At 38.2% G+C, this 26,823-nt stretch overlaps 1 protein-coding gene across 6 annotated transcripts; it reads left to right on the top strand.

Annotated features, from left to right (window-relative positions):
* thraa (thyroid hormone receptor alpha a) lies at positions 1-26,771 on the top strand. Of its 6 annotated transcripts, none has more exons than XM_057345514.1 (9): positions 1-1,166; positions 15,568-15,760; positions 19,693-19,754; positions 20,910-21,010; positions 21,272-21,419; positions 22,465-22,670; positions 23,863-24,006; positions 24,429-24,687; positions 25,103-26,771. In XM_057345514.1, the coding sequence occupies exons 2-9, from the start codon at positions 15,711-15,713 to the stop codon at positions 25,351-25,353; spliced, it is 1,221 nt and encodes a 406-aa protein (XP_057201497.1). In that variant the 5' UTR covers positions 1-1,166; positions 15,568-15,710; the 3' UTR covers positions 25,354-26,771. The 6 variants fall into 6 exon arrangements, with proteins under 6 accessions (XP_057201497.1, XP_057201496.1, XP_057201495.1 ...); XM_057345513.1 differs by having other exon boundaries at positions 20,889-21,010; XM_057345512.1 differs by having other exon boundaries at positions 20,871-21,010.
* Positions 26,772-26,823: the final 52 nt, after the last annotated feature.

Raw genomic sequence — 26,823 nt, 5'->3', positions numbered from 1 at the left:
ACAGCTACACATCCTTCGAATAGGCGAGGCAGCTCCTAAACCACGAGTATTTTGTATTACAAACTGCATCACAATGCACACTCTGCATGAGCAGGTCCCCTTAATCTCAACTCTCTTTCATGTTGATTTAAATGGAGTTAATACCATTGCGTGTGCTGCTCACCTGCGCCAACCTGGATATTTATGTCAGAATGTATATTTAACTTCACTTAAATCACTCAATGACTGACACACAGTACAAGCCCCAGGCAAAGATGTCATAGCAAATGTAAAGCCACATCACTTTTCTCAGTGTTCGACTCCTCTTTGTAATCTTGCTAAAAGGCCTTTGGGCAAAACTGACCTGTACTGTTCAGCAAGGTACAGTATGTGCTTTTGATGTTACAAACAATAATCATCATGTTCCAAAACATCTATAGAGTTTTGGTATATTAGTCATATGTGCATAGGGCAGTAGTATATTTACACTGTACGTTGTACATATTTACACAATTAATTATAAGAAATTAGTGTGCACAGTTGCACCATGATTGTAACAATGGTTGGGACATTTTAAACAAATTAATAAAACATATCAAAGTAAAAATCATTGCCTTAATGCTTATTATTATTATTACTAAATATTGTTTGTTTACGTTATGCTTAACCCGTAAACAACCTCCTTGGGATGTCATAATATGCTGCTAGATGTTCACAGAAAACTTTTTTAAATTCCGCGATATGTAAACACTGACAACTTGTCTAATCAAGTGTTACGGGGTAATGTATCACAGACAGTGTTAAAAAGGTTTAAGCTGTTACAAACCTGTAGAGAGCAGCATTTGATATAGTCAGATACTTCTATACCATCGGCTCGTCCTTACCGTTAAGGGGGTGGAGCGACTATAATGCTCTTGCATTTTCCTGTAGTGCTAAACATAATCGCTGTACACTTTCACACCTAGACGAACAAATTATGTACCAACTGCCTTTAAGTAGATATTTTCCAAATATACCATTTAAACTGTTTTAGCGGCGTGCAAATGTAGCCGTATTTCTCCGCAACGTGCATTGCGTTTAAAGCTAACCCGGAATACGGTGAAGACCCTCCGTAAAGGAGCCCGGCTGGACTTCAGTGCACGCATTTCGGCATTTGGAAGCAGTTTGTCTTTCTTCAAAAGGAGGGGGTGAGTAATTTTCCCAGGTCAGCTGTCGTGTCGAGCTTCTCACTTCAGAAGTGTCTACTTATGGTGCGCGCAAAAGCGCAGAGCCGTAAAGCATCTGCGAGGTAGTAGCGCCGATGAGCAGGCGCGTTCGTGGTTTTTGTGATCTGCGCATGGCCGACCGCCTCAAAACTGAAGTCAAAAGTAAAAGTGCAACTTACTAAGCTTACCAAGACCTGTCAATTTAGTTTCCATGTGGCTTGAATACAATCATTATAAAACTGGTATATTACACCCGCGAGGATTAGCGCTGGTGATAGAGTTCTTCACCGCCCCATGTGACAACTAGTGAATAATATTTGAAAATGTAAATGAACCTCGCATATGTTTTGGTAGTGAGTTCTTGTGGCATGACTAAATCCGTTTGCCCAGTTAATTTACATAGTTGAGGGATTGTCACTTATTATGCAAAGATACAAGACAACCGCCACGAACTCGGGCATAACTCAAAACTATCATATTTGTGTGATGAATAAATAATTATTTGTCCGAATATTTGAACAGCATTGAATAAAATACGAGCCGCTCCGCGCCATGAAGGGCTGAATAATTCAGTGCATGTGTACAACGCGGGCGCGCGTTCTTAAAGAACCTAGAGTAGACCATGTGAACATAAACAGACTGTCAGCTCCGGTCATCTTCAGTTTCCGTTTCAGACACCGTGGAGCTTTATTCTCAAATAGAGTAGCGTACTTCAGGGACTGGTGGGCCGTCTCCTTACGTGCCCTGCATGTGCGGCTAAATCACTAGCGTGGAGGTAGACGAGCGCGAGAGGAAGGAAAGGAGTTTAGTTGCATAACAAGCACAGCTGACTTCCTGATCTGCTTTCGCGATATGCTGACGTCAGAGGGGCCGTCGCGGGAGTGCGCAGGTCGTATGAGGGAAATCTCGCCTCGTGCACTATACTCGCTGAACTTAATGTTCCCAAAGTCCACGAGCATGTGCGTTCCTGCGTAGCGTTACAGCGCTGTCAGTTAAAGGCTTACGATACAAAAATAGCGTGCTGGAATAGGGTTCTATCAACAGTGATCTATTTTCATTGCTTTATTCTTGACCAAAATTAGGATGGTTGTAATTTTATTCAGCCATCTTTGTAACTCTTTAACAACTCTTGACAGAAATGATCGCAGCGGATCACGTGGTTTCTAATGGAGAGTGCATGTTAGAAACAAGCTCATGTTTTTAACGGACTGTTTAGGAGGTTTGTGCCTCAAGATGTTTTGATGTGATCAGGAACGAGTCACGTTGCTATTTTTTTTAGGTAACGTTAGTCTATAGATTTGTCTGCACATGTTTCAGTACTTGTACCTATGATACAGCATTGACACACCTCTCGCGCCTCATATTTCAGAAGACTTTATTCGTACATTCAAGTTTGACAACAATAAAGGATGTAAACAACGAGACAAAACAATGGCACTGATCTATTTTAAGATATTTCTGGGCAAGTTATATGGAGTTAAGACAGATCACACATTCATTTATTCTGGGAGTGGACTAGCTTTAAACCTTGTCTGTGAAACCGGACCATATTGTCCTGTCTTGGGATTTGGTCTATAGTGGGGCTAAATGGCTTTTATAGTGCCAGCTTAGATGCATTATATCTTGATCTTCTCTGATATTTTGTCATGGAGCACGAAGCAAAGATTTTGATTCAAATGTCCACTGATGTTAAAACTAAAGGAGATTAAAGTAATTAGGGAAAAGGGTACATATAGCTGTCATTCAAAAATACAATGGGATCTATGCATGCGTGACTTCTGCGTTTCACGTTCAGAACCCTCTGCGGTTTGGGGAGACTTAAAGCAGAGAGAAATGGAAAAATGAGAAAATAGTTCAGTTTAGCACATGCTGTACATTGCGGCACACAGCTGTGGTGGTACATAGAAGTGCTGTATAACTATTTTCTCATTTTTCCATTTCTCTCTGCTTTAAGTCTCCCCAACCGGAAACTGCAGAGGGTTCTGAATGTGAAACGCGGAATCACACGTGCATAGAGCCCATTCGGAATCCTTCTGTCGTATGTGAATGAGAGGATATCAGTCTGAGATAAACACAATGTTGCTCTGATTCTTTTGTACCATTCGTCTAGGATCCACTTTGCATAGGTCTTGGTGTGGGTGTGGATCTTTCTTGTGTATATGATGTATTGCGGTGATAAAGACCCAGACACTATCGCTCACCACTGAGCAATTTTTGTAGACCAAACAACAGGATTCCTGTGTTACTAATTCGACTGTAATTGAACTCACTGACAGATGGATATGGTCACATGGTTACTGTAATGATGACCAGAGTCATCCAATGATTCATCTTTGTGGTCAGTTTGAGCTTTTGGACTCGGAGCCATTGAGAGAGAGAGTTCTTCCAACGGAAGTCCAAAACGCAGGAGTGTCACGTGATTCATGGAGTCTTCAGATAGTTCCAGGAGCCTTCAGATAGTTCTTGGAAGTTATGTTTTCTCTTTAAATGCTTTATTTCTTTCATTTTTTTATTCATTAAATGGCTTTCGTCTTTAAATGGGTTAAAAGTTTACCTCAGCTGGTCTGTTTAGTCGCAGCTCCATGCATTACTAGTAACTTCCGGCAACTATTGAGAGCATCTATTGCTGTGAAAAAACTGTTCCATTGGAGTCAACGGAGTTGGCTGAACTCTCTATCTCAATGGCTCTGATAGGACTGAGCTTTTCTCTGCCTTCAAGATTTTTCTGCAATGTAGGATTGGCTATGTACGTACATTTGTTAGTGTGTCAATTGCATTTTTATGTTATGATATGATATGCAAATGAATGAATTGGATTAATCACAATTAATTGTAAAATCCCTCAACTCCTGTACAGTGTTGTGGTAAATTTGTGAATGTAGTCATTTACCGTTTTTAAAATCTGTTTTTAGATTTGTTTTGTTTGTAACGCAATCTATTAAACTTAAGCTCCAAACATGACACAATCACACCTTATTTTTAACAAGGTCCCTGGTCATTTTTGTCTGACTTTCACAGTTGGTGTGGAACACGTCCGCACAGATTGTTCCTGTCACTATGTAATGCGGGGTTGCAAGAGGGTGTTATAGAAGAATGGAGCAGTTAAAATCTGCAGTGTGCTATATTGGAGCCAGACCAGAAAAAAATCGGGGGTGACTTTTACTGAAGTATAGTTGCAAAGAGATTGTGAATCAAATATGTAATGAGAATGTCTCAAACAAACAAAATTTGAGATCATTTACATTCCGCAAAAGTGACTGTCTAACATTTAAATACTTTACGCATCTTCCGGTATCAAAAAACTCAATCAGCCAATGATTAAGTTTCTTCCTTACAAGTCTTCAGTTTAAAGATACTTAGGCTTAGCTGCTGTAGGTTATAGTTCATCATGTCATTTGAAGCCTGCCATGTTTGTTTGAAATGTGAAAGCCACACTTTGTGTCTTGTAGTCTTCTTGAGCCATACACAAATAACATAAGCTGATGATCGTTTCCTCTTAGAGAATGATTTATTACCTTAATGGAAAAGAAAGGCCATGGAGCATAATTCCGATTACTTTGTAAGTAATTACTTTCAAAGTATAAACATTATTTATTAAGTGTGACATTCAAAAGGGAAAGTTTCTAGCTGATGAGCCGAAGCTTAGGGGTTATCAGTATCATATCTAATTTAGTTATATATTCACTGAGTTTGTTCACCTTGATATACTGTATTAGATAGTTGCTAAAGAATCTATTAGTATCCATGATTACCAGGGGCCGGCTGCACCATCTGGATGTCAAGACTTCTCAGTCATCTTTGACTAGATGTAAGATTTAATCTCGGATGTGTACACCTACAGTGTAGATGGTGCAACTACAAATTGCAAAGTGCAGGGACAAATTGTACGTACGCATTTTACATCCAGCCTAGTCTGATGTGATTGGTCAGATGGTCTAGTCTGCTGTGATTGGTCTACTGCAAATGAGGCTCTGGAGCTACAGTGTTTGGGGGAGAAGAGTGACGTTTTCGTGGGCAGTCCTAGCAAAACGTAGGCGGGGACTACGTATATGTAGTGACGTAAATCCGTGGCGGTTCGCGAATCGGACTAGGGACGACTCGTTTGCGTGATTCAGAATAGACTCCCTTTTTTCCAAGACAATAACTTAGTTATTCATTCACCTTCGGATTTACAACTTGGCAGACTGCTTACTATCAAACATGGCAACATTACACACTGCATGAAATGTAATTTTCATGATCTCATGTTATGTACTCTTTAAAAATCGTGTGCCCTCATGAACTTGAGTTAAAATCGGAAAATGCACTTGCGTCCTGTAATGACTATCCATCTTAAATGACATATGTTAGACTGCTTGGGCGGAGCATCCGTTATCTCCTCCCCTTCAACTGTCAGTCTGCTGCCAGTTCCATTTCAAAATGCAACGGCTGTTTTTATGCATCCAATCAAATTGCAGAGAAAGACTAAAGCAACGGCCACTATTTTTCTCATTCCAAATTCCATTTCACTCGGAAATGCTTCAATATACGGAAGTAAAAACGATCACAACTTCCGGTTCACGAGGACTTTAATGTTTGTCTTGCTTCATTACTGTATTAAATAGCATACTGTAACCACAATGTATGCTTTTTAACTGAAACATAATTGCAATGCTATTTTCTTGGGTATTTAAACTAGTGCCTCAATTGATAGAGCCAAACTTGTGTTGGACCCCTAACATTCCTAAGGCTAAATTTGTGTCAGGCAGGGGCTGGTTTTGGCCACGGTTCATGAGCCAGTTTCTTAATGTAGTGCAGACTCAGAAGCTTACGGCAGTCTGTCTGGTTTGCATGTCTGCTCTGTTAAAAAATGTAACTGGCCACAGTTCAGTTTTTACAGTTTTAATACAGTTTAAACTGCGTTAGAAAATCACTGTGTAGTACGGTACAGTAAACATGAATTTGGCCATAAATGTACATAGTTTTGACTAGCTGTCTTCTTCCTCACTTCCACATTGGCTGAGGAGAATAATATTATAGTTTACTGCAGTGTCAGAACTTTTAATATTTTCTACAAGACTATGTAAACAAATGAGAATGACAAATGAGCTGTATCAATAACAAGCCCTAACGCTTTTTACCATCTTATAAAACAAGGTCAAAACATCTGAGCAGTTTTATCAGCAATGATAACTTTATGATGATGGATTATAATTTGGTGGAGATTAATGCACCGCAAATTTTAAGCAATCCTGGACTCTCATATCACTAATGTAAGACATCAAAGACATGCGATCCTGCTATGTTGTGTGTGATGAATCAGTTATTATAGAGCTGTGCTAAATGGTCTCTAGTGAGACATTTAAAATGAAAAAGGAGAATATTTTGATTCAGTAATGCTGGGATAAATGACCTTCTCACAGTTTGGGCTTTAAAATTGATGCCATGTGACTTTCTGACTAAAAGATTAATAAGGTTACATTGTCATTATACAGTAGCTCTGATAAATAGCATTTTAATATTTCATCTACTATTTAACATAAACCAGATTTTTGTTTGCTTTCACAATCTTTTCATTAATGCACGGCTCTTTTTCATCTGATCACATTCACTTCTGAATAGTTGTGTGCGTGTTAGTAAAGCAGGCGCCAGGTTGACTGTAAAGACATACCATTCTGTTATTACAACTGAGAGATACATTATCATATCATATGAATATGTGCCATAGGCTAATGTGTTCACTGTTTGTTTGCACACCTTGTGTTTGGTGTATGTTGTAAAAATGGCTGTCGGTCTTTGATTATAGGTTGTGAGGTCTAGGTCTATTGTATTTGATGTTAAAGAATAGGAGGAACACCTCTTGCAGCTTGCATGGAGTTTTTTTTGTTCACGAATGCTTCCTAAACATTTTCCAGATGGATTGTGAACAGATCGTGTGATGAATGGTAGCAACAGAATTGGCTTCTCGATACTTGTACTTCTGGGATTTTTGTTAGCCACTGCAGTGTTTGTCTAATTTCCTGTACCAGGATGCTGGATGTTGATGTTTTTAGACCAGACCAGGGCTCGACATAAAGGACTGCCTGATGGCCCGGGGCCAGCATGGGAGATCCACGGGCCAGTTGAGAGAACTGTCACTTGCCCGATTATCGTCAAGGAAAATTATAATTTGTACGTTTTTAAGACTTGCCTATTCAAATATTCCCAAGAATTCCCAAGATGCAAAAGAGTACTGGATTCGGTTCTCACGTGCTGTTTGAGATACGCGTGCGGCCGGAATGCCGCATCAGACAACGTGGAAAATACTGAATATAGCTCTCTTTCATGTCTTCACTCTTAATCAGACATATAGACACAAAATTATGCAAAAATACCTATATTACACCAAAATGCCTATATTACCAAGTATCCTTGTTAAAAAGTAACCAATCATGTCTTACGGGAACAAAACGCATGTATTATACAATATATTAGACCCGTGCATCTCTTAAAGGGGCAGCAGCATAATAAACATCTCAGTTTTGGTCATCAAACAACAAAGAACGAAGACAAAAAACACTCACTGCTCTTCACTGATTAAATTATAACTTTAGTAAGGTTAAATCAATATAGTCTTCACTGTATTAAATGTAATAAAGTATTTCTTTACCTGATAACTAACTACTATAATTAGACCAACCTAAAACACCTGAAATGCACTGATTATTTGTATGTTTCTTTATTACATTTATCTGTGCTATTGCACATACGTTTATTACTTGATCTTGTTTTATTACTTACTGATAAGTTGTCTTCAACAATATTTGAAATTTTGAGTGATAGGCTAATAGTTTTTATGGTATCATACCCTTATTTATTAAGATTACATAGGTAAAAAAACAACAAACAAATAACTAGATATTATTTAATACTTTTTTTGTGGTGGGGCCAGTGAAAATTTTGGCAGGGCCAGTAAAAATTGGAATCACTTGCCCAACCGGGCCAGTCGAAAAAATCCTTAGCGTTGAGCCCTCTTGAGACTCTTTACTGACAAAGTAGAAACACTAAGGAAGAAAAGCTCTGTTAAAGTATCTGAATACTTTAACACTAATCCAATTTCTCTCGTTTTCTTGTTATTTTGACATTAAAGTTGGCAACTTTCTAAGCTTAAACCTCTGGTATGTAAGACCCACTTTTCACAATCTGACCAAACCCCTGCCCTACATTTTTTCTTGTTGTGTATCCTGTTGCTGAAGTAAAATGGGTTGCTAAAAATGTCCCTTGGTGACTTTAAATGATTGACCCCTTTAAAACGTTGATACTGTATTGTTTATTGAAACTGCAAACAAGTTGGCCGAAGGTTGCCTGTTGGTTAATTAATGACTCCTAGTGGTATACAGTACACTATAAGTACAAGGACATGGAGTCATTTGGAAAAGTTAAAACTATACATTTAACATTGTGGCTGGCAATGATCCACAGACTTACTAACCCGAGAATTAACACTCATGGCTCCGAAATAGCTTTCCCATCCCACCCCCAACAAACAGCATAACACCGCAACACAACATGTGCCATATATTAAAATGTGTCCGACTTTGATATGTTGTGTTGGGGCGGTGAACCCCATGAGAGTTCAAATTCTCAAATCACTGTTCTCTATTTCTTTTACCCGTTTCGACTGGAAAACGCCCTCGGGTGGTATGATTAAACCATATGCCTGATATAAAGAAATATCACATTTCTTAAATGCACGGTGTGAACGCCACAGCTGGTGTCAGTGTCAGTCAGATCTGTGCGGCTGCCACTACATGACCTAATTCTGCTTGTTTACTTCATATCCATTTCCTTATGCAATATACATTTAATACACTTCAGAGGTTGTGCTATCGAATGCTTTTCCCAGAATGGTTTTCAAAGGAATTCGATTCTCCCGGTGCGTTTCATGCACACGTGTACCATGACTGAATGAGGTGTCAGTAGCCTGACTGTATATAGTGGCAGCTTGTGTAAATGGCACAGGTGCAGTGGAACTGTCCCCAGGGTCAAACCACGACCCTCTGCATCTGCCAGCCACAGCCCCAAAGAGACCTATTGTGCCTTACAGTGACTGCACTGTAACCAGAAGATTGAAGTAGATCACATTTCATTGGCCTTCTTCTGCCCGCTCACTCAGCTCGTGCTGATCTGTGTGTGTGTGTGTGTCAGTGTTATTTATCAAAAAAATCTTCACGTGAAAAAACCAACAGTTGTTTTTTTGTTATATATTATGTTTTTTTAAGAAATAAATCACAGGTTACTGCCTGCACATGCAACTAGTGTGTACTGTATGAATGAGGAAGAGCGAGAAAGATCCTTTACATTCCTGCAGGATGATTTGTGTGTTTGTCAGTCTGTTTTCATCTCTGTTTTTCATCTGAAGTATATGTGTGTTTCTGATGTATTTTGACATGTGTGCTGAGCTGGTGACATACCTGTCTGTTGACACTTTTTTGACGTTTCCACACCTTGAACTCCATACAGACATAGTGTAGGTTGGTGATTCACGCGATCAGACTCATGAAGTATGTGATTGACAATAGCCAGGTTTCTTTTGAAAATTGAAATAGCGCATTGAAAATACGCCCAATGGAAACACGTCAATTAAAAAAAAAAGTTCTCATGCTCGTATGAGGTGTTTTTTCAGGCAATACGATAAAGGCATATTTAGCTAAAAATGCAATGGAAACACTTTTTGTCGTATTTACAAGTCACGTGGCATATAAAAGAGTCACATGACCATTCGCGGTATGTTTTGACAGAGCATTTGGAAAGATAGGATGTAAGTATTTTTTTTGGCCTGGTCACATGTTCTCTGGCTCCTCAGGAATTCTTGGCAAAGCCCAGCTAACTCTACTGCTTACCCTGCAGGTTCACAAAACCTTCCGTTTAAAACTAGTTTTCTGTAGATTTCGGAAGGATCAAGGGCTGTTGTGAATGCAGTAGGCATTCCACCCCAGATCAAAGGTATGTTGGACCTTCATGCTGAAAGACCGTTGCCTAAGACCAATATTGTTGTGGGATGGCTGGGAACATTGACCCAGACTCTTTCTTTGATTTGGGTATGAAATGTCTCAGAAAGAATAGAAATTTAGCTGTAGCTTATGATTAAATGTGATTTATGACAGCTGTGTGTTAGTGCGCATTTAGCAGTAATACTATGACATCAGCTTATATTTTTGTTCACATTTAAAATAGAAAAAAATGCTTTTTTTAAATCACTTTGTTTTGTTACAGTGTTACAATGGAAAACTCATCCTCTAGTGGATTTTGACAGCTGCCTGGTTGTAATGTTTGTGTGTTTTTGGTCTTTAATTGTCATGTCAAATCATGTATTTTGTAGTTTGTTGATGTCACATGACTTACATCCGTGTTCTTTAGTTTAACCACCCTAATTGTGCCTTGTTTCTCATGAGTAGTTTAGTGTGTGTATAGCCCTCATGATTCCGTTGTCTCAGCTTTGTTCGTTCGTGTTTACCCTATTGTTTGGTGACTGGTGTGTCTCATAGTCAAGGTGAGGTCAAGTTAGGTCAAGTCTAGTCTAGTCTTGTCTCGTTATAAATAGACTGGGGTTCTACTCGGCTTGTCCTCATGTTGTGACCGAACACAATTTACATCCAGCAGACTTTCAAAAAATGAAATGTGCATTTCTATATCTAGGTAACAAGGAGAAATGGTAAACATTGTTCATTTACCTATTACCGATATTGTAACAATACAAATGGACAAAGTTACATTATGTTCACATTCTGTGATGATTAAAAGCCAAAATTTGCTGTGCATTTAAAAAGTGCAGGCATTAAGCAATCTTAAAGTAAGCACGAATCCTTCTGGGCTTTTTCACTTGATGCGACCCGAGGCCTGGATCGTTTCACAATAAATGTACAATGCACCTGCCAGAAGTTCATTTAGTCTCTGTTGCCGCATCTTAATCACAATGTGGTGTCAGAAATAAATCAGATTCTCAATGTCGCATGTCACATCGCATATTCACAAACTGATTCACTGCTCAGACTCTTTAGACGCAATTGCTATTGACAGAGCAGAATGAAAAGGGGCACATGAAGTGATGGAGCTCTGACAGTGCATTTCCATCCAGCAGTCATGACCTCAACTGTCAGTGCATGAAACATATTGCAGCTATTCACTTGTTGAATCAGGGGACGGTTTCCAGGGCAACACGCAGGAGATTGTTAGATAGTTTTTCTTCAGGTATTCGTTTGAGGTATGAATAAGGTCACACATTTTGTACAACCTCATATACAGTTGTCAAGCCAAAACATGACCTTTTTACACTTAAGTTACCATTAAAGGTTCTGCAAGTTCCAAAACCCTTTACATACCAAGTCCAAAAATGGTAAATGTCAGCAAACAAGAAAGGATCCACTTAAAGCTTCACTCTGTCTTTGAGATATGTTAAATGAAGGCAGAAATGTCACCACCGTGTAATTTTATACTCTGAGATTCCATTTAAATGGCCCAGAGACTTTTGTTTTAGATAATGCTACACACTCGATTTGGCATTTTACAGTGTTTTTAGATGCCACAGATTGAGCATTCAAAGTTTTTATTTTGGCACTCACCATTTAAAAGGTGTTTTTGTATAATTATATATGTGTTATGTAGAATTTTCCAGTATGGTTTGCATGTACTTTCATGCATTCAGAATAATTCTCAGCTTCTTGGCAGGTTTATGTTTTGTGCAGGATGCGACGGCTTGGAAAAAGAAATAAAACTGTAACTGGAATAATAAAAAAGAAGAATTTGCTAAATGTGAAATGCGGTATATACAGACATATATGTTTTTATCTCGCCAAATCATAAAAATATGCCATTTACATTACATTTATAGTTGAGAGATTTAGCAGATGGTCTTACCTAACAAGATTTACAGTTAAAAAAGGAGTCTGAAATGGTAATCGGATGGCAATTATCATTTCTGATCCATGTCCTGGTAAAACACCTTGAAACATTCCTACAAGAGGTCTTCACGGGTCCAGAAATCTGTACCCAAAGAGACCCGTGATTGTACTATATTTTGAAAGTTGGACCAGAACTTTTTTCTTGTTGTTTTGTTTTCTCTCTCTGTGAAGGCTGTTTATTTGCAAATTAACTGAATTTCCTAACTTATAACAAAAGGGTCCGTGGCTATTTATATACATAGGCCTTTGTAAGTTTTTATACATAGGCCTTTGTAAGTTTTTATACATAGGCCTTTGTAAGTTTCTTGACTGAATGGAAAGTTTGGTTCGATTAAATGACAGTAACTCTGTCTGGCACCCCAGCAACGAAATAAAAAAATTAATAATTTAATCAACCAAATAACAAGAAACGTTACACCGTGCAGACCCGAGAAATGTACTACCCGGACCTGAATGTTATTTAAAAGCTGGACCCGAACGAACCCGATCAGCACATATTTCACAGCAAATGGCTATTAACAGGTCAAAAACCTGTGATGCATACAATTCTCCTTGCTAATGTTTCATCCATATTATTCCTTTCGCCGATTAAACAAGCATGCTTAATCCACTCATTATTCCAGCTTCAAAAGTTTGCCTGCTGTCACAATACAACTGTACAATAACTATAACGATTGCTCGTTCAGTGCCATGACCGTTGACGTTAGCAGCAGTATTATTTGTTTGCTATCCTTTCTGTGCTCTCTGAGCCTAGTTCTGACCAAAAATTTAGAAACAACAAGACTGTTCATTCATATTATTATAAGCATGGGAGAAATGCGCACTGAATCAAACTTAAAAAATGCATCGCGTGTAGTGCTAACTTTTTTGTCGTCTTTGTCCACAATTTGCACAAATGAGGCCCAGACAGAAGAAGTGCTTTTTTCACATCAGCTGCGTCTGTGTGTGTTACTACAAGCTGTTCTGGCAGTAACATACTGTGGCGGAGTTCTGCTGCTGACTGCTGAGATCTCTCGTGTTTTTTTTTTAGCTTATTTCCAGGCTCACATTTTTCTCATCCTAATTTCACAAGTGGCAAGTTACGGGTGTTCTCCAATCGAACCGGGTATTACACAGACCCGAAGAAATAGGATTGGGATCCAACCCGGCTGACCATATAGATCCGAACCCGTACGGGTCTCAGGTCCTCGGGGCCCGGGTCCTCTGCGAAGATCTCTAATTCCTACAGTTTAAAGAGAAACTGAACACTGACGTGCACATGCTCAGTTTGGGGGAATTTCCAGCACTGTAGTTCCTCCAAGAATGTTTGTGACAAGGTGATTTCTTTTGCTTTTCAAATCTTAAACATGCACATAATGGTTTCGCGTCGACATCTTTTCTTACCACCAGTTGTTTTTGAGGTGTCTGTAAAGATTCAGTTTTACCACACAGGAAGCAAAACCGCTCCACAAAAACGGTGCTTACAACTGTCATGTGTACGTTTTTCTGCTGGTGTCATTCCTGAACAGCAGCACCCCACATATAAGCCAGTGTTCCCATCACCCTCTAATTTATGTTTTTTTGTTGCTTGTATAATGGGATGTATTTTTAAACATGACCTAAAGATAGCTCTAAATTTCATGCCAAGCCTGTGTGAATCTTGGCTCCACCACATAATCCTTCAGATTCCATCTGCTGTTGGACCACCAAGAACATTGAGAACGTATATACAGTATATAGGACTGAGAAAAACAAAAATATAGCCATTCAGCACTGATCAATTCAATATTGACTTAAACAAAATGTAATATTGATAAGATTTTGCTATATTGACACACACTCTTATGATATGCAGGATAACTTTCGTGTTTCCCCTAGGTTTACGGTTTTGGGGGGATGGGGTGCGGTCTCTATATTTTCTTTGCGGCGGAGGTCCAGACAATACTTTTTTGATAAATAATATTTAATCAAATGAGCCCAGTCGAATATGTATTTAAAAAGTTAACATCTAATGTTTTATCAGGCCATTTATTTTATATTCTGATAGCCACAGTATGTATGAAACATAGAAGGCCTCGTAACTGAGAAAATGTGCCCCCCCTAAGGTAGGGGAAACACTGATGCTAAGTGGGCTTTGATTAAAATACAAGCACATCTGCACCCTACAGTATGTGTTTTTAGTGCCTATACTGTATAAGCAATGCACAGAAATGTGAATGTAAATATGCAGTATGCAGTATATTCATTCATTTAGAGAGCGACCAACAAAGAGCTATACAACCCAACAGAATCCAAACAGAAACACAGACTGCACCGGTTACATCAGAATATTTGCATAGTATACATTTTCTATACTATAGGACCTGTAAAAGTCAGGACGTATGCTATTCTATAGCCAAAAGTTTATCCAACAGTACAGGTACCAGATCAGAGCAGACACGCAGTACAAATAAATATTCTTTACAATATTTTTTAACCACCTGACTTTATATATATATATTAAAATGTACTATTAAATACCTTTGCAAGTTAGTGCTGGCTGTTTTAAGTGGCTTATTGTGTTCACCTGATACATGAGGGACATTTTAATAGGTGTTAAACAGGCAATAAGACATATACAGTACATACGAATGTCCTCTTTACTGTGCCGTTTAAAGTCTTAAAGAAACCGTTCACATATAAAAACGCTTCACACACAGTCTAACAGATTGCCCCATTACAGAGTCACAAAAGAGTTATTTATTAGAACAATTGAATGGGTAAATGTAACGGATTGTTATAGAGGATAATATACATTACTATGCGATGGCTATGTAACAGATTTTTATTTTAAGCAAAAATTACTATATGAAGTTACTAATATAAGACTGATGTAAGATGTTGGTCATTTCACACACGGTCCGCTTCTCTTATTAATAATAAACAGAAGTTCTTTATTTATAAGTTTAGAAGGATGGTCCTTGTTCTTGTTTTTGTTCAAAGTTAAACAGTCCTACTGTAACATCTAAGTAAAATAAATCCTAAAGTGGATTGAGCGGGCATGACTGCCAAAAATGTAAGCACTGAAGCTCAGCCATTAGGGAATAACCCAGTTCAGCCTTTCTATAATTAGTCCATGGCCGGGTGGTTACCATGGTAACAGCAGAGTAAGTGATCTTGCACAATAAAGCCATATCAATTACTAAGCGGGAATGGAAAAATAACACACATCAGACGCAAGGGATGTACATTTGTCAGTTTCCCCGTTTTCACTTCTAATGAAACCTGGGGGCAAGAGTTTAGATGACGAGGATGATATCACGTGCATGCGCACCACCATGTGTTGAAACTGTGGCACAGCTGGTTTAAAGATGCAGTGTGCCCACAGCCCCTAGAGGTGCCGTGTAGTTGATTTGAGTGGATGAATCCAGTTTCTTGATGCTCAAACACTGTATATATTGGAATAATGAATTTGTGATTAAAATTTCTCGTTTTGTCTTTAACAGGTATAAAATTGTGTTGTTTGGCCCAGAGTCTTGTGACCATGTCCAGTGGCGGCTGACTGATACTGACCTGTGTATGCTGATCAGGCCAAGGGTCTGGTCTGCCTCAGTCTCATGTGATTGGACGCTGGATGGAATTAAAGTGAATGGAACATAAAGAGCAGGACCTTAACCTGCCAGAGGGAGACGAGACATGGTGAGTTATTCTGCATGCTTGTTTCCAAAGAGCTATGTGAAAAATTATATTAGTGGCAGAACAATATTTCACGGTTTTAGCCCCCCCAAAAAAATCTGTGATAATTTATTTACAGTCATGCCATTTAAAACCTGTATGACTTTCTTTTGTCTATGTAACACAAAAGAAGATATTTTGAGAAATGTATTTGTGGTTTTGTGTCTATACAATGGAAGTGGTTATTCCCCATTCAAGTACACAGTATAAGAACTCTACTTGTATGCTTGTTGCATAGATATGCAACATATACGGCCACTTTTTTTTCTTTAATCAGCATTTCTAGGTGTATTTTGGCCATTCCAGTCCAGTGTCTGTTGAATTTCAACAAAATCAAACCTCATGAGTGACATAAAGTCATCCAACAGCAATGTGAAAGACTGACAGCATGACAAGACGCATGAAATCTTTTATAAAAATCAAGGTTATCACAATTTTTTTGCACTTTTCCTACATATACAAATATTACTGTTGTATTGCTTAAAAATGAATATAAAATTGTTTTCTTTGCAGTATTTGAGGTCTGAAAAAATACAGAGCATCTTTTCTGTTATTTTCACCTGTTTCTCCAGTTTTCATTTCCTGCAAATAGAAACAATATTTTTATTTGAAATTTGGGAGAAATATTGTTAGTAGTTCACAGGATGAAACAAAAATGATAATTTTACCTTAACACATACCTATAAATGGTACATTCAGAAAAACTGAAAATGATTTTGAAATGGTCTCTTAATTTTTTCCACAGCTGATTAAGGCATTATATCCATTTAAACTCTAAACACATTGTGTGTTAAACCTCAGAAGTGTTGAGGTTTACTAAACCTATTGTAATGTAATTGTAATTAGAAGTGCTTGCTGATTGGTTCAAGCGTGTGAAGTGTTTTAGTGACGTCAACAGCAGACATTGGATTAGATGAGGAGATGAATAGAGAGTGAGATTGAATGCGAGAGAGAGAGAGAAAACTGTAGAGATACAGAAGCCAGATGGGGCCGCCGTGGAGCGAGGGACAATTCAGGACACTGAATTACGATGACAGTCAGTGGATTGTCTGTAAACTGCATGTGTCATTGAGGCGCTCTGTGTGTGTGTGTGTGTGTGTGTGTGTGTGTGCGTGCGTGCGTGCGTGCGTGCGTGTGTGTGTGTGGAGAAAACAAGCACGTGTCTCTCTGTGTGCCGCCTCATGGTTGCTCCCTCCCTCCCCTCTCAAATTATTGCGTGCACAAAACCTCACGCAGTTTCAGGCCCCTATGGGTCAGTTCTGGGATTAATACGCAGCTAGAGAAGCTTCAGACTGTAAAATAGTTATCCGCCATTTAATTACAACTTTGTAATTTGATTAGCAGCAAGTGCGGATGAGTGAACATTTAAAAGCTTTGCTGAAGCGTTTATTCACGGTGCTCTCTGCTTGTGCCGGGAGGAAGTGTGACGTACTCCTGTGCACTTCGCTTTGATATCTCGCACAGTGCACGTGTATCTTTAACCACATGTTTCGAACGTAGAATGTGATTTTTTGGGGGGGCATGAAGAAATGTAGCAAAACTGTTAACAATCGGGGTGATTTAAAAATAATTTTGATGAATGACAATTGATTTTATCACATTATTTTATTTTAACTGATATGCAAGACTAGGAATTGTTTTATTTATTATATTATATATTATTGTTTTATTTATTTACTATCATTTTTATAGTATTTTACTAGATTACGAGTTGATCATTGGCAGAAAATATTTTATAGAATAAATATAATATGATATTAATATATTTATTATTATATGTATTTATTAGAGACCCGTCAAATGGGCAAATTCATAAAAATAAATATTGATTTAAAGCACTGAACACTACACAAGTGATGATTTATGCATAGATGTTTTAATATTCTACAAACTTTGAACATAAAAGCTGAGCTTAATATGCCACACCTGACAGCACCGTAGCAGGCGATTTTGACCGATGAGTCCGTATGTCCCTAAAGCAGATGGCATAGGGTCTTTTGCTTCATCCTGTAAGATTTTGTTGGCGGAAAACTGAGAACGAAGAGGAAGATGAGAGCTGTAGGTTAGGGATGAAGGAGAGGTGGAGCTCACAGAACACCCGTGACACATGGCCCTCTGATGCACAGGAGCTGTGGCTGAGGGAGGGATGTGATGAAAGTGTGTGTGAGGGAGAGAGCGATGGGGTGGGTGAGAGAAGTTGCATCCTACCACAGTCCCTGTTAGTGCAGATAGATTGCTTACAGCTTGGCAGGAGGAGAGAGACGGCAATCATGCACATTTTACAACCCCATTATGTCAACAGGTTTGAACATCTCTTATTTTTCTGGCCATCGTCTGTGTTCTGTCGTGTCTGTTAATGTATAAGCAGAATGTCCATAGGACTTTGGGATGTATAATACTGTGATCTCCAGGAGATCTGTCAGTGGTTTGATATTTTATCTTTGAACTGCAAATTACCCAAGATGTGCGCTTGAGATGTCAATGTATGGAATTGCGAAATGATGCATTTTTCATTGATTCAAGTTATTCATGTTTGTCATCATGTTGTGGTCTTTTAGCTCAGGAGATTGTTTTTCTGACATCACATGGTCTTATTTATGAAATCTGCATGTGACAGTTGCTGATCTTCACAGTGAATTCTTATTATGATGAGTGTTTATAAGGTTATACGGGTGTTGTGTGGTAGTGTGTATGGCTCATTGCCTCACTTGAACTGGACTGTGCACGAGTTCAAGGGGGTGTGTTATTGTTTTACTTGCCATACATTGCCGGGCGAGACGTTTGCTGTTATTGGCTAGCCTACATGCTGGGATACGTGACATGAAAGTGTTACTTGTGTATTTTCTTGTGGTCTTTGAGCCGTGAGAGGCATCTGTGATTTGATCTATTGCAGTTCTTTCGGTTTGACAAGATGATGCAACACTGTTGAGAGTAATTTATGGCAGTCAGCATAAGTAAGAAAAATAATTTCCAAACAGTGCCAACACATGGTGAAATATATCTTTTATTGAAAAGCATGCAAAAATTGAAAGTTTTTGAATGATAATGTGCTTTTACTTACCATCTGCCACTCACTACCAATGAGCAAAAAATGGTTCATGGCTGTACGTATAGACTATTCCCTATTCTTTTTGATAAACAATGGCTGATCAGCTATGAAAATTATATTGAGATTACGATTATCAATGATTATTATTTCATTGACTTTGGAAACGTGTATTTATTAAATAAATAAATCATTCACAAACTTGTATTCAAACACTGTATTCAACTTAAAACAAATAAAAAATATGTGTAGAAAATATAAAGTTAATAAATAAAATTCAATTGCATTAAAATAGATAAGTAAAGATATGTGTAAAAATAAGACACACATCAATACACATTTATAGATAGTATAAATGCAAACATTTAAATATATACAAAGATTATAAATAAAATTCAGTTACATTCAAATAAATTGTATAAAAAATGATATCATATCAAACTAAACTCTTTAACGTATTTAACATTTTGGTATTAATAATAATAACTACATTCAACTGACTAAACGCGCCACAGCTCACGAAGAGTTAAGGATTTAAGGATTTGTAACACAATGAAATGAGACAATCCATACGAAACGCAATGTGACGCAATAATCGCTTTACCAACCAAAATTAAAATTGAAAATCAATTATGAGTAATGTCACAGCTCTATTATTAAATTATTTATTGGGTTGTTAATAGACAGCTTTACCGTTTACAGTTGATATAATGTAAACTATGTTCTGAAACAATTGACACAATGGATGGCATGCAATTTCAGCAATCTATATTTTAGATTGGTAAAATTATTTTGTAAAATCTTTTTTTTAAATTACACTGTATCCCTTCTGGCTCTTTTTTTTCTCCAGGTGGCCAAATGGATTGAAGAGAAAAAGAAGGAACAGTCAATGCTCTATGAAGATCCAGTCTGGTAAGTGTATCCAGGGGCACTCCTGTCAGAAATGTCATGCCTATCATTGCCCCAAAAATTCTTTCTAAATTTCTTTGTTCTGTTGAACACAACAGAAGATATTTTTAAGAATTTAGGAAAACAAACTATTCTGGGGGACCTTTGACAACCATTTTAATGGTAGTCAGTGGTGCCCCAGAAATCTCGCTAACATTCTTCCAAATATCTTTCTCTGTGATAATTTGTGAAATTTATACAGGTTAGTGAAAACTTGAGGTTGAGTAATTTATGACAGAATTCTCCTTTTTGGATGAACTATCCCTTAAGTCATATGATTTTCATAGGCAAAATGTTTATCTATAATGCTGTGGGAGAAATCACACATTCAGTTTGTGACATTTCTAAATTTCAGAAATTCATCATGTTCAGCTCCTGTTGCTTTGACTTTTCCCCGCATTGAACACAAGAGTATTTATTTTGAAAATGTCAAAACCGCTCTTTTCATATAATTAAAGTGCACGATGATCACAGGCTTTCAGCTGCAGTTTTTCTGGGTTTATTAAAGAAAACTGTTCAGGTTCTGAACCCAGTTCTCCTTTCATGCTAAAAGAAAACTACCACTAGACTAAAACATCTTGCACTTATGAAAGGGGAAAGTTATTACAAGCAGTGTTTTCCTCTGGTCATGTCTTATCAAGCCTGGTGCATAAAGAGTGCCAGAACTGCTGCTGGTTCCCCCTCAAGACTAAAATGAAAAATAAATGCATAAAGCTCCAGTCTTGTGATGTTCCCAATGAGGGTTTTATTGCAGCTGGCTGATCCTCATAATATGATACGGGAAATGTTTTTCTGTCTTTCCATTTAATTATGCATGTTACTGGGTGCAGAGCTGCTTTCTCGCACCGTGTCAACACCAGACGGGGCGCAATGCGACGCGACAAGAGACAATAAAACACATTAGAACCCATTATAATTAAACATTTTGTCCACACTGGATGACAATCCCAATAGAACAAGCGGTGTCGTGTCACGCCGCGTCTGGTGTCAATCCCAATAGAACAAGCGGCTTGTAGGAGGAGGAGATTGTTCATGTGTGTGTGTGTGTGTGTGTGTGTGCGTGTGTGCGTGTGGTAACAGCCTGTTTTCCTCCTCTAGTGAAGAACATCTCTGTTCCAGGGTATGTTCCCAGCTATCTGGACAAGGATGAGCCATGTGTGGTGTGTGGGGACAAAGCCACCGGCTACCATTACCGCTGCATCACATGTGAGGGCTGCAAGGTGAGATTCTGAACCCTGAAATCTTCCTGTAGCACCTGTAGTACCACATTGGATTGTAAGTAGCATCAGTTTAATAACCTCTGTAATGAATGTTTATAACAACTAAAACCTACCAAGAACATTATTATTCTGTTTCTTGCTCCAAATTTGCATTTTCAAAATAAGAGTCCTAAGCAGATGACATCAACAATGTTACACACAAGGTTATTGGAAGGTCTGTTCGAGTACACATTTTTTTAAAAAATGAACAATTTTCGCCAGGGTTTCTTCAGGAGATCTATACAGAAAAATCTTAACCCATCCTATTCCTGCAAGTATGATGGCTGCTGCATCATTGACAAAATCACCCGCAACCAGTGCCAGCTGTGTCGCTTTAAGAAGTGCATCTCTGTGGGAATGGCCATGGACTGTAAGTGTTCAAACACATACCATTTGTGACCCAGACTGTGAAAACAGTCATTTTTTGTGATTTACTCTTTTTAACATAAACTCATCTTACAAAATAACATTCTGTGAAAATGTAACGTTGATATCTTTAATATCGACTGAGGACAGTCATGTCAGAACTAAAGGGATAGTTCACCCAAAAATGAAAATTCTGTCATCATTTACTCTCCCTCAGATTGTTCCAAACCTGTATACATTTCCTGGTTCTGCTAAACACAAAAGAAGATGTATGGAAGAATGTCAGTAACCAAATAAATCTCATCCACCATTGACTCCCATAGTATTTATTTTCACTATGGCAGTAAATGGGGGATGAGATCTGTTTGGTTACTGACATTCTTCCACATGTCTTCCTTTGTGTTTAGCAGAACAAAGAAATTTGTACAGGTTTGGAACAATCTGAGGGTGATCAAATGATGACAGAATTTTCATTTTTGGTGAACTATCCCTTTAAAATCGTAGTTGAAATTTAACTTTGGATCGTCATCATCTTTGATTTTGAGACTGGATTTTACAGACTGGGTCACATTTATTATGACCATTAATGTAAATCATTTCAAGGCTTAGTATTGTCTTAAAGGAACAGTTCACCCAAAATCAAACTTGCTCTCAGATTGTTAAAATAATGAAAGTTCATGACCTATGAAGCCAAATTGTATGTATAGTAACAAAATGTTACGTTTTGGAGCTCAACATGGACATTAATATTTGTCATTGTACTGTACTGTATGAAAAGAGCAGCATGAACTTCCTCTTAACAGCGTACAGGTGTGGAATTGCATGAAGACGAGTAAAATATATTTATATTTGGGTGAACTATATCTTTAAGTCTTTAGACAATGTTTACTGAACATTAAATCAGCATGGTGGTGAGATTTCTATTTTAGTAAATTTGTCAAAACACCCTTTCTATTTCTCTGAAAATGTGTCCCTTGTCTTGCGTATCATTTACTCTCTTCAGTACTGAAATATTAAATGATTGAGTAAGTGAATCATGTCCCTGGCAGTGGTGCTGGATGATTCGAAACGTGTGGCCAAGAGGCGTCTGATTGAGGAGAACCGGGAGAGGAGGAAGAAAGAGGAGATCGTGAAGACTCTGCACAATCGAACTGAGCCTACGGTCTCAGAGTGGGAACTGATCCGGATGGTGACGGAGGCTCATCGCCACACCAATGCCCAGGGCCCGCACTGGAAACAAAAACGCAAGTTTCTGGTAAGAGGCCTGCTTGTGTTTTTCACCCACTGTATTGTACAGATGGTTGGATTATCTCTCAGCACAGAGTTAGATCTCCAAGAGTATCTGGTTTTCATCTGATTCTTTCCCCTTCATCCCTTTGCCTTGGCAACGATCGTCACGCTGGCCTGCTTTGTATAATTCCTTCATCAAGGGAATTGTGTTTGAATGTCACAGGTCAAAACACGGGTTGCTTAGCAACCAGATGATGTATCAGACAGAGTGTTGATGATGCTGAGAGCTTTGATGAAGCTGACACGGAATGTAGCTTTAAATAACAGTGTTTACACATTTACACGCTGCTGTCCTTTAAACCGTCATCTCTTGGTGTCACTGTTAAATCATGTTACTTTAGAAAAATAAGGTGAATAGATTATTGTATTGGTAGATGGATGGATATATTATTATTTTTTAGATAGGATTTATTTTTTGAACAATTCAGAACAATTAGACAGAAAGTTAAAGGCCCAGTGTGTCATTTTTGGAGGATCTATTGACAGAAATTCAATATAATATACATAACTACGTCTTCAAAGGTGTATAAAGACCTTACATAATAAGGCGTTATATTTTTATTACCTTAGAATGAGATATCTCTATACGCCGCGGGTCCCCTTGCATGGAATTCGTCATGTTGTTTCTACAGTAGCCCTAAACGGACAAACTGCTCTACAGAGTGCGTTTTGTAAATACGTGATCTCTTTCAGCAAATAAGCGAAAACATGATGACATCTTAGTCCAGTGTAAGCCGCCGTAGTGCTTCAGAAGGGAGGGGCTAGCGGTGGAGTGAGCCGCTGGATGCAATTCACAACCTCACCACTAGATGCTGCTAAATGTCATACACTAGACCTTTAACATACAGACATCAACATCAAAGGGAAAATGGAAAAAAAAACATTATTCTTCGCTTTGGATTTCTATCTGACACTTTTGTCAAATTGAGTTATTCATAAATTCTTATTCTGTGACAATTTATTTACATTATGTAATGTTGCTTTCTTTACGTTGTGCACATTGTGGGATTTTTTCTTAAACAAAAAGGTTTTATCTACAAATCAACTGGAATGCAAAAACTTTGAAGCTCAATGTTTCAAAACTTCTGGGAATGTAGATAGAACTTTATAATTCCAAGGCCACGATTTGTCATATGGTTGATGTGTTTGCTCTTCAGCCTGAAGACATTGGACAGTCTCCAGCCCCCACATTAGAGAACGACAAAGTTGACCTGGAGGCCTTTAGTGAGTTTACCAAGATCATCACCCCTGCTATCACGAGAGTTGTGGACTTTGCCAAAAAACTGCCCATGTTCTCTGAGGTAATGACTGTAAAATACTACATTTTTCAAAGGGGCTGAAAAACACGAAATAATGGCTGTTTCGGGTTTCTTGTAATGAATTTACATCAACACGTACATCACCACGTGTGTAATTGCTAAATTAAAACAGCACTGTGATTACAGACCGTTCCTCCTCTTTTTACTGTTGTAGTTTTTATTCTATTCTAATGTCACTGTAACTGTTCCTGCGATCACATAATCATCACGAACAGTCACTCGCTGTCTTGTTACTTTCAGTCTTCCCTCCTACCTCCAGCAGAGGAGAGATTTTAATCTCAGAACACCCTCGAATCTCATGATGTCTGTACAGATCTGTAAATGTCAAAAGCATCAGATGATCTGCGAAAGCACAACAATCCATTGTGTTTGCCTATGTGTCTTATTGACTTGTTGGTGTGCAGCTGCCTTGTGAAGACCAGATCATCTTGCTGAAAGGCTGCTGCATGGAGATCATGTCGCTGCGTGCCGCCGTGCGGTATGACCCCGAGAGCGAGACCCTAACCCTGAGTGGAGAGATGGCGGTCAGTCGAGAGCAGCTGAAGAATGGGGGGTTAGGTGTGGTGTCTGACGCCATCTTTGATTTGGGCAAGAGCCTGTCGCAGTTCAACCTGGACGACTCTGAGGTGGCGCTGCTGCAGGCTGTATTGCTCATGAGCTCAGGTGAGAGAAAGGGGAGGAGAATGTAGACATATGCGAGTGTCTGTAAGCTGTTAAAGGAACAGTTCATCCAAAAATGACAATTGACGAAATTGTAAATTCTATATTTGCTTAGTCACTCTAATGTTATTCAGAACCTGTAAATGATCAAATAAAATGTATTATATTAAATAAAATAATATGTAATCAAATCAAATAAAACATAAAAATGTAAAATAATATAATATAATATAAAATGAAACAATAAAATAGAATATCAAATAGAATATAATATAATATATAAAATAAAACAATAAAATATAAAGGAAAAAATAAAAAATAGAAAATACAATATAATATAAAACTGAATTAAATAATAGAAAGTGAAATAAAATAATAGAAAATTAAAAAATGAATATTTGATTATTTCTTTGCACAGATCGTTCAGGACTGACGTGTGTGGAGAAGATTGAGAATTGCCAGGAGAAGTACCTGTTGGCGTTCGAGCACTACATCAACTATCGCAAGCACAACATCTCGCACTTCTGGCCCAAGCTGCTGATGAAAGTCACGAACCTGCGGATGATCGGAGCCTGTCACGCCAGTCGCTTCCTGCACATGAAGGTGGAATGTCCCACAGAACTCTTCCCCCCACTCTTCCTGGAGGTCTTTGAAGATCAGGAGGTGTGATCAAGAGCCACAGGGGGTGGGGGGCGTGCAACAGGGTAAACCATGAATGGTGAATTTGTTTGTGCAAAGCATAACAGAAGCACTTGTTTTTCCACATATGCCGATTTGGGACATGTATTTTTGCACCGTTTGCATTGTCCTGGACACTTCGACTTTGACCCCTCAAGATTCCGCTCGCAGTCAGAAAAAAGCTAGCATGCATCAACCTACCTCTCATACCAACATACCTCCCAACTTCTGAAGGAGTTTATTTTAAAAGCGTGACCGAGACCATATAGGTTCCGAGCTGCATCTCAATAGCTATTTCATAACCCGTTTCAGAAACGCTATACCGTAGCTTTTTCCAAGCCATAAGAACATCATGATTGGGAATAGCTTTCATCTAAAATTAATGCTCAAACCACAATAATATTTTGGCATTCACGTTCCTCTTTGCAGCTTTGAAATATCTCCTTTGTAAACAACTACCTGTGTGCTCACATACATTCTGTACATACATTAATATGTTGTGTGAACTTGTCTGGGTTTGAACCGTCTCATACCTCATAAACACCAGCATACAGACATACATGTAGCAACATGTACATATGTGACCCTGGACAACAAAACCTTATGGGTAAATTTTTCGAAATTTAGATTTTTACATCACCTGAAAGCTGAATAATTAAGCTTTCTGATGTATGAGTTGTTAGAATAGGACAATATCTGGCGGAGATACAACTGTTTAAAACTCTGGAATCTGAGGGTGCAAAAAAAACGTATTGAGAAAATTGTCTTTGAAGTTGTTAAACAGAGGCACTGTAGCAGGCCATCCACTCACAAAAATAACGTTTGTATACATTTAGGGTAGGAAATTTACTAAATATTTTCATGGAAAATGATCTTTACTTAATATCCTAATGATTTTTGGCATAAAAGAAAATTCAATAATTTTGACCCATACAATGTATTTTGGGCTTTTACTAAAAATGTTCCTGTGCTACTTAAGACTGGTTTTGTGATCCAGGGACACATATATGTATGCATGCTTGTGAATCTACCCGCACCCACGCGTCTGTCATCTTACAATGCTGTGTATACAGTTCTCTCATACCTTCATACAAAACCAGTGTACTTGGATTGCATTTGTTACTTAAGCTGAAAAAATGCTGTGACCTCATCTTCTATAGTCTGTTTTTGCTTTCCGCTGTCAACAGAGGTTTTCTTTCCTGTATTTACTGAGCGAGGTTTAAATATTACCCCTGAAAATGTATTCGTCGAAAAAAAAATTGAACATTAGTCCTAATTCAGGGTGGTTAAAGATCCAAAGATGATTAGGAATTTGACGGATGACAATGAAAGCGGAAGGGTTCCTAATCACATTCACTAAGAGTTGGAGGAATGTATTTGTGTTGCATGTACAGAGTACAATGAGGCTAACACACAAAAATATAAATAATTACTTAAGCAAATTATGTGCTGATTCAGTCA

The sequence above is a fragment of the Triplophysa rosa genome, linkage group LG11, assembly GCF_024868665.1.
Source record: "Triplophysa rosa linkage group LG11, Trosa_1v2, whole genome shotgun sequence".
In the NCBI taxonomy this organism is placed as follows: Eukaryota; Metazoa; Chordata; class Actinopteri; order Cypriniformes; family Nemacheilidae; genus Triplophysa; species Triplophysa rosa.
Note: the sequence above shows the minus strand (reverse complement) of the source record. Positions and strands in the feature narration are given on the sequence as shown.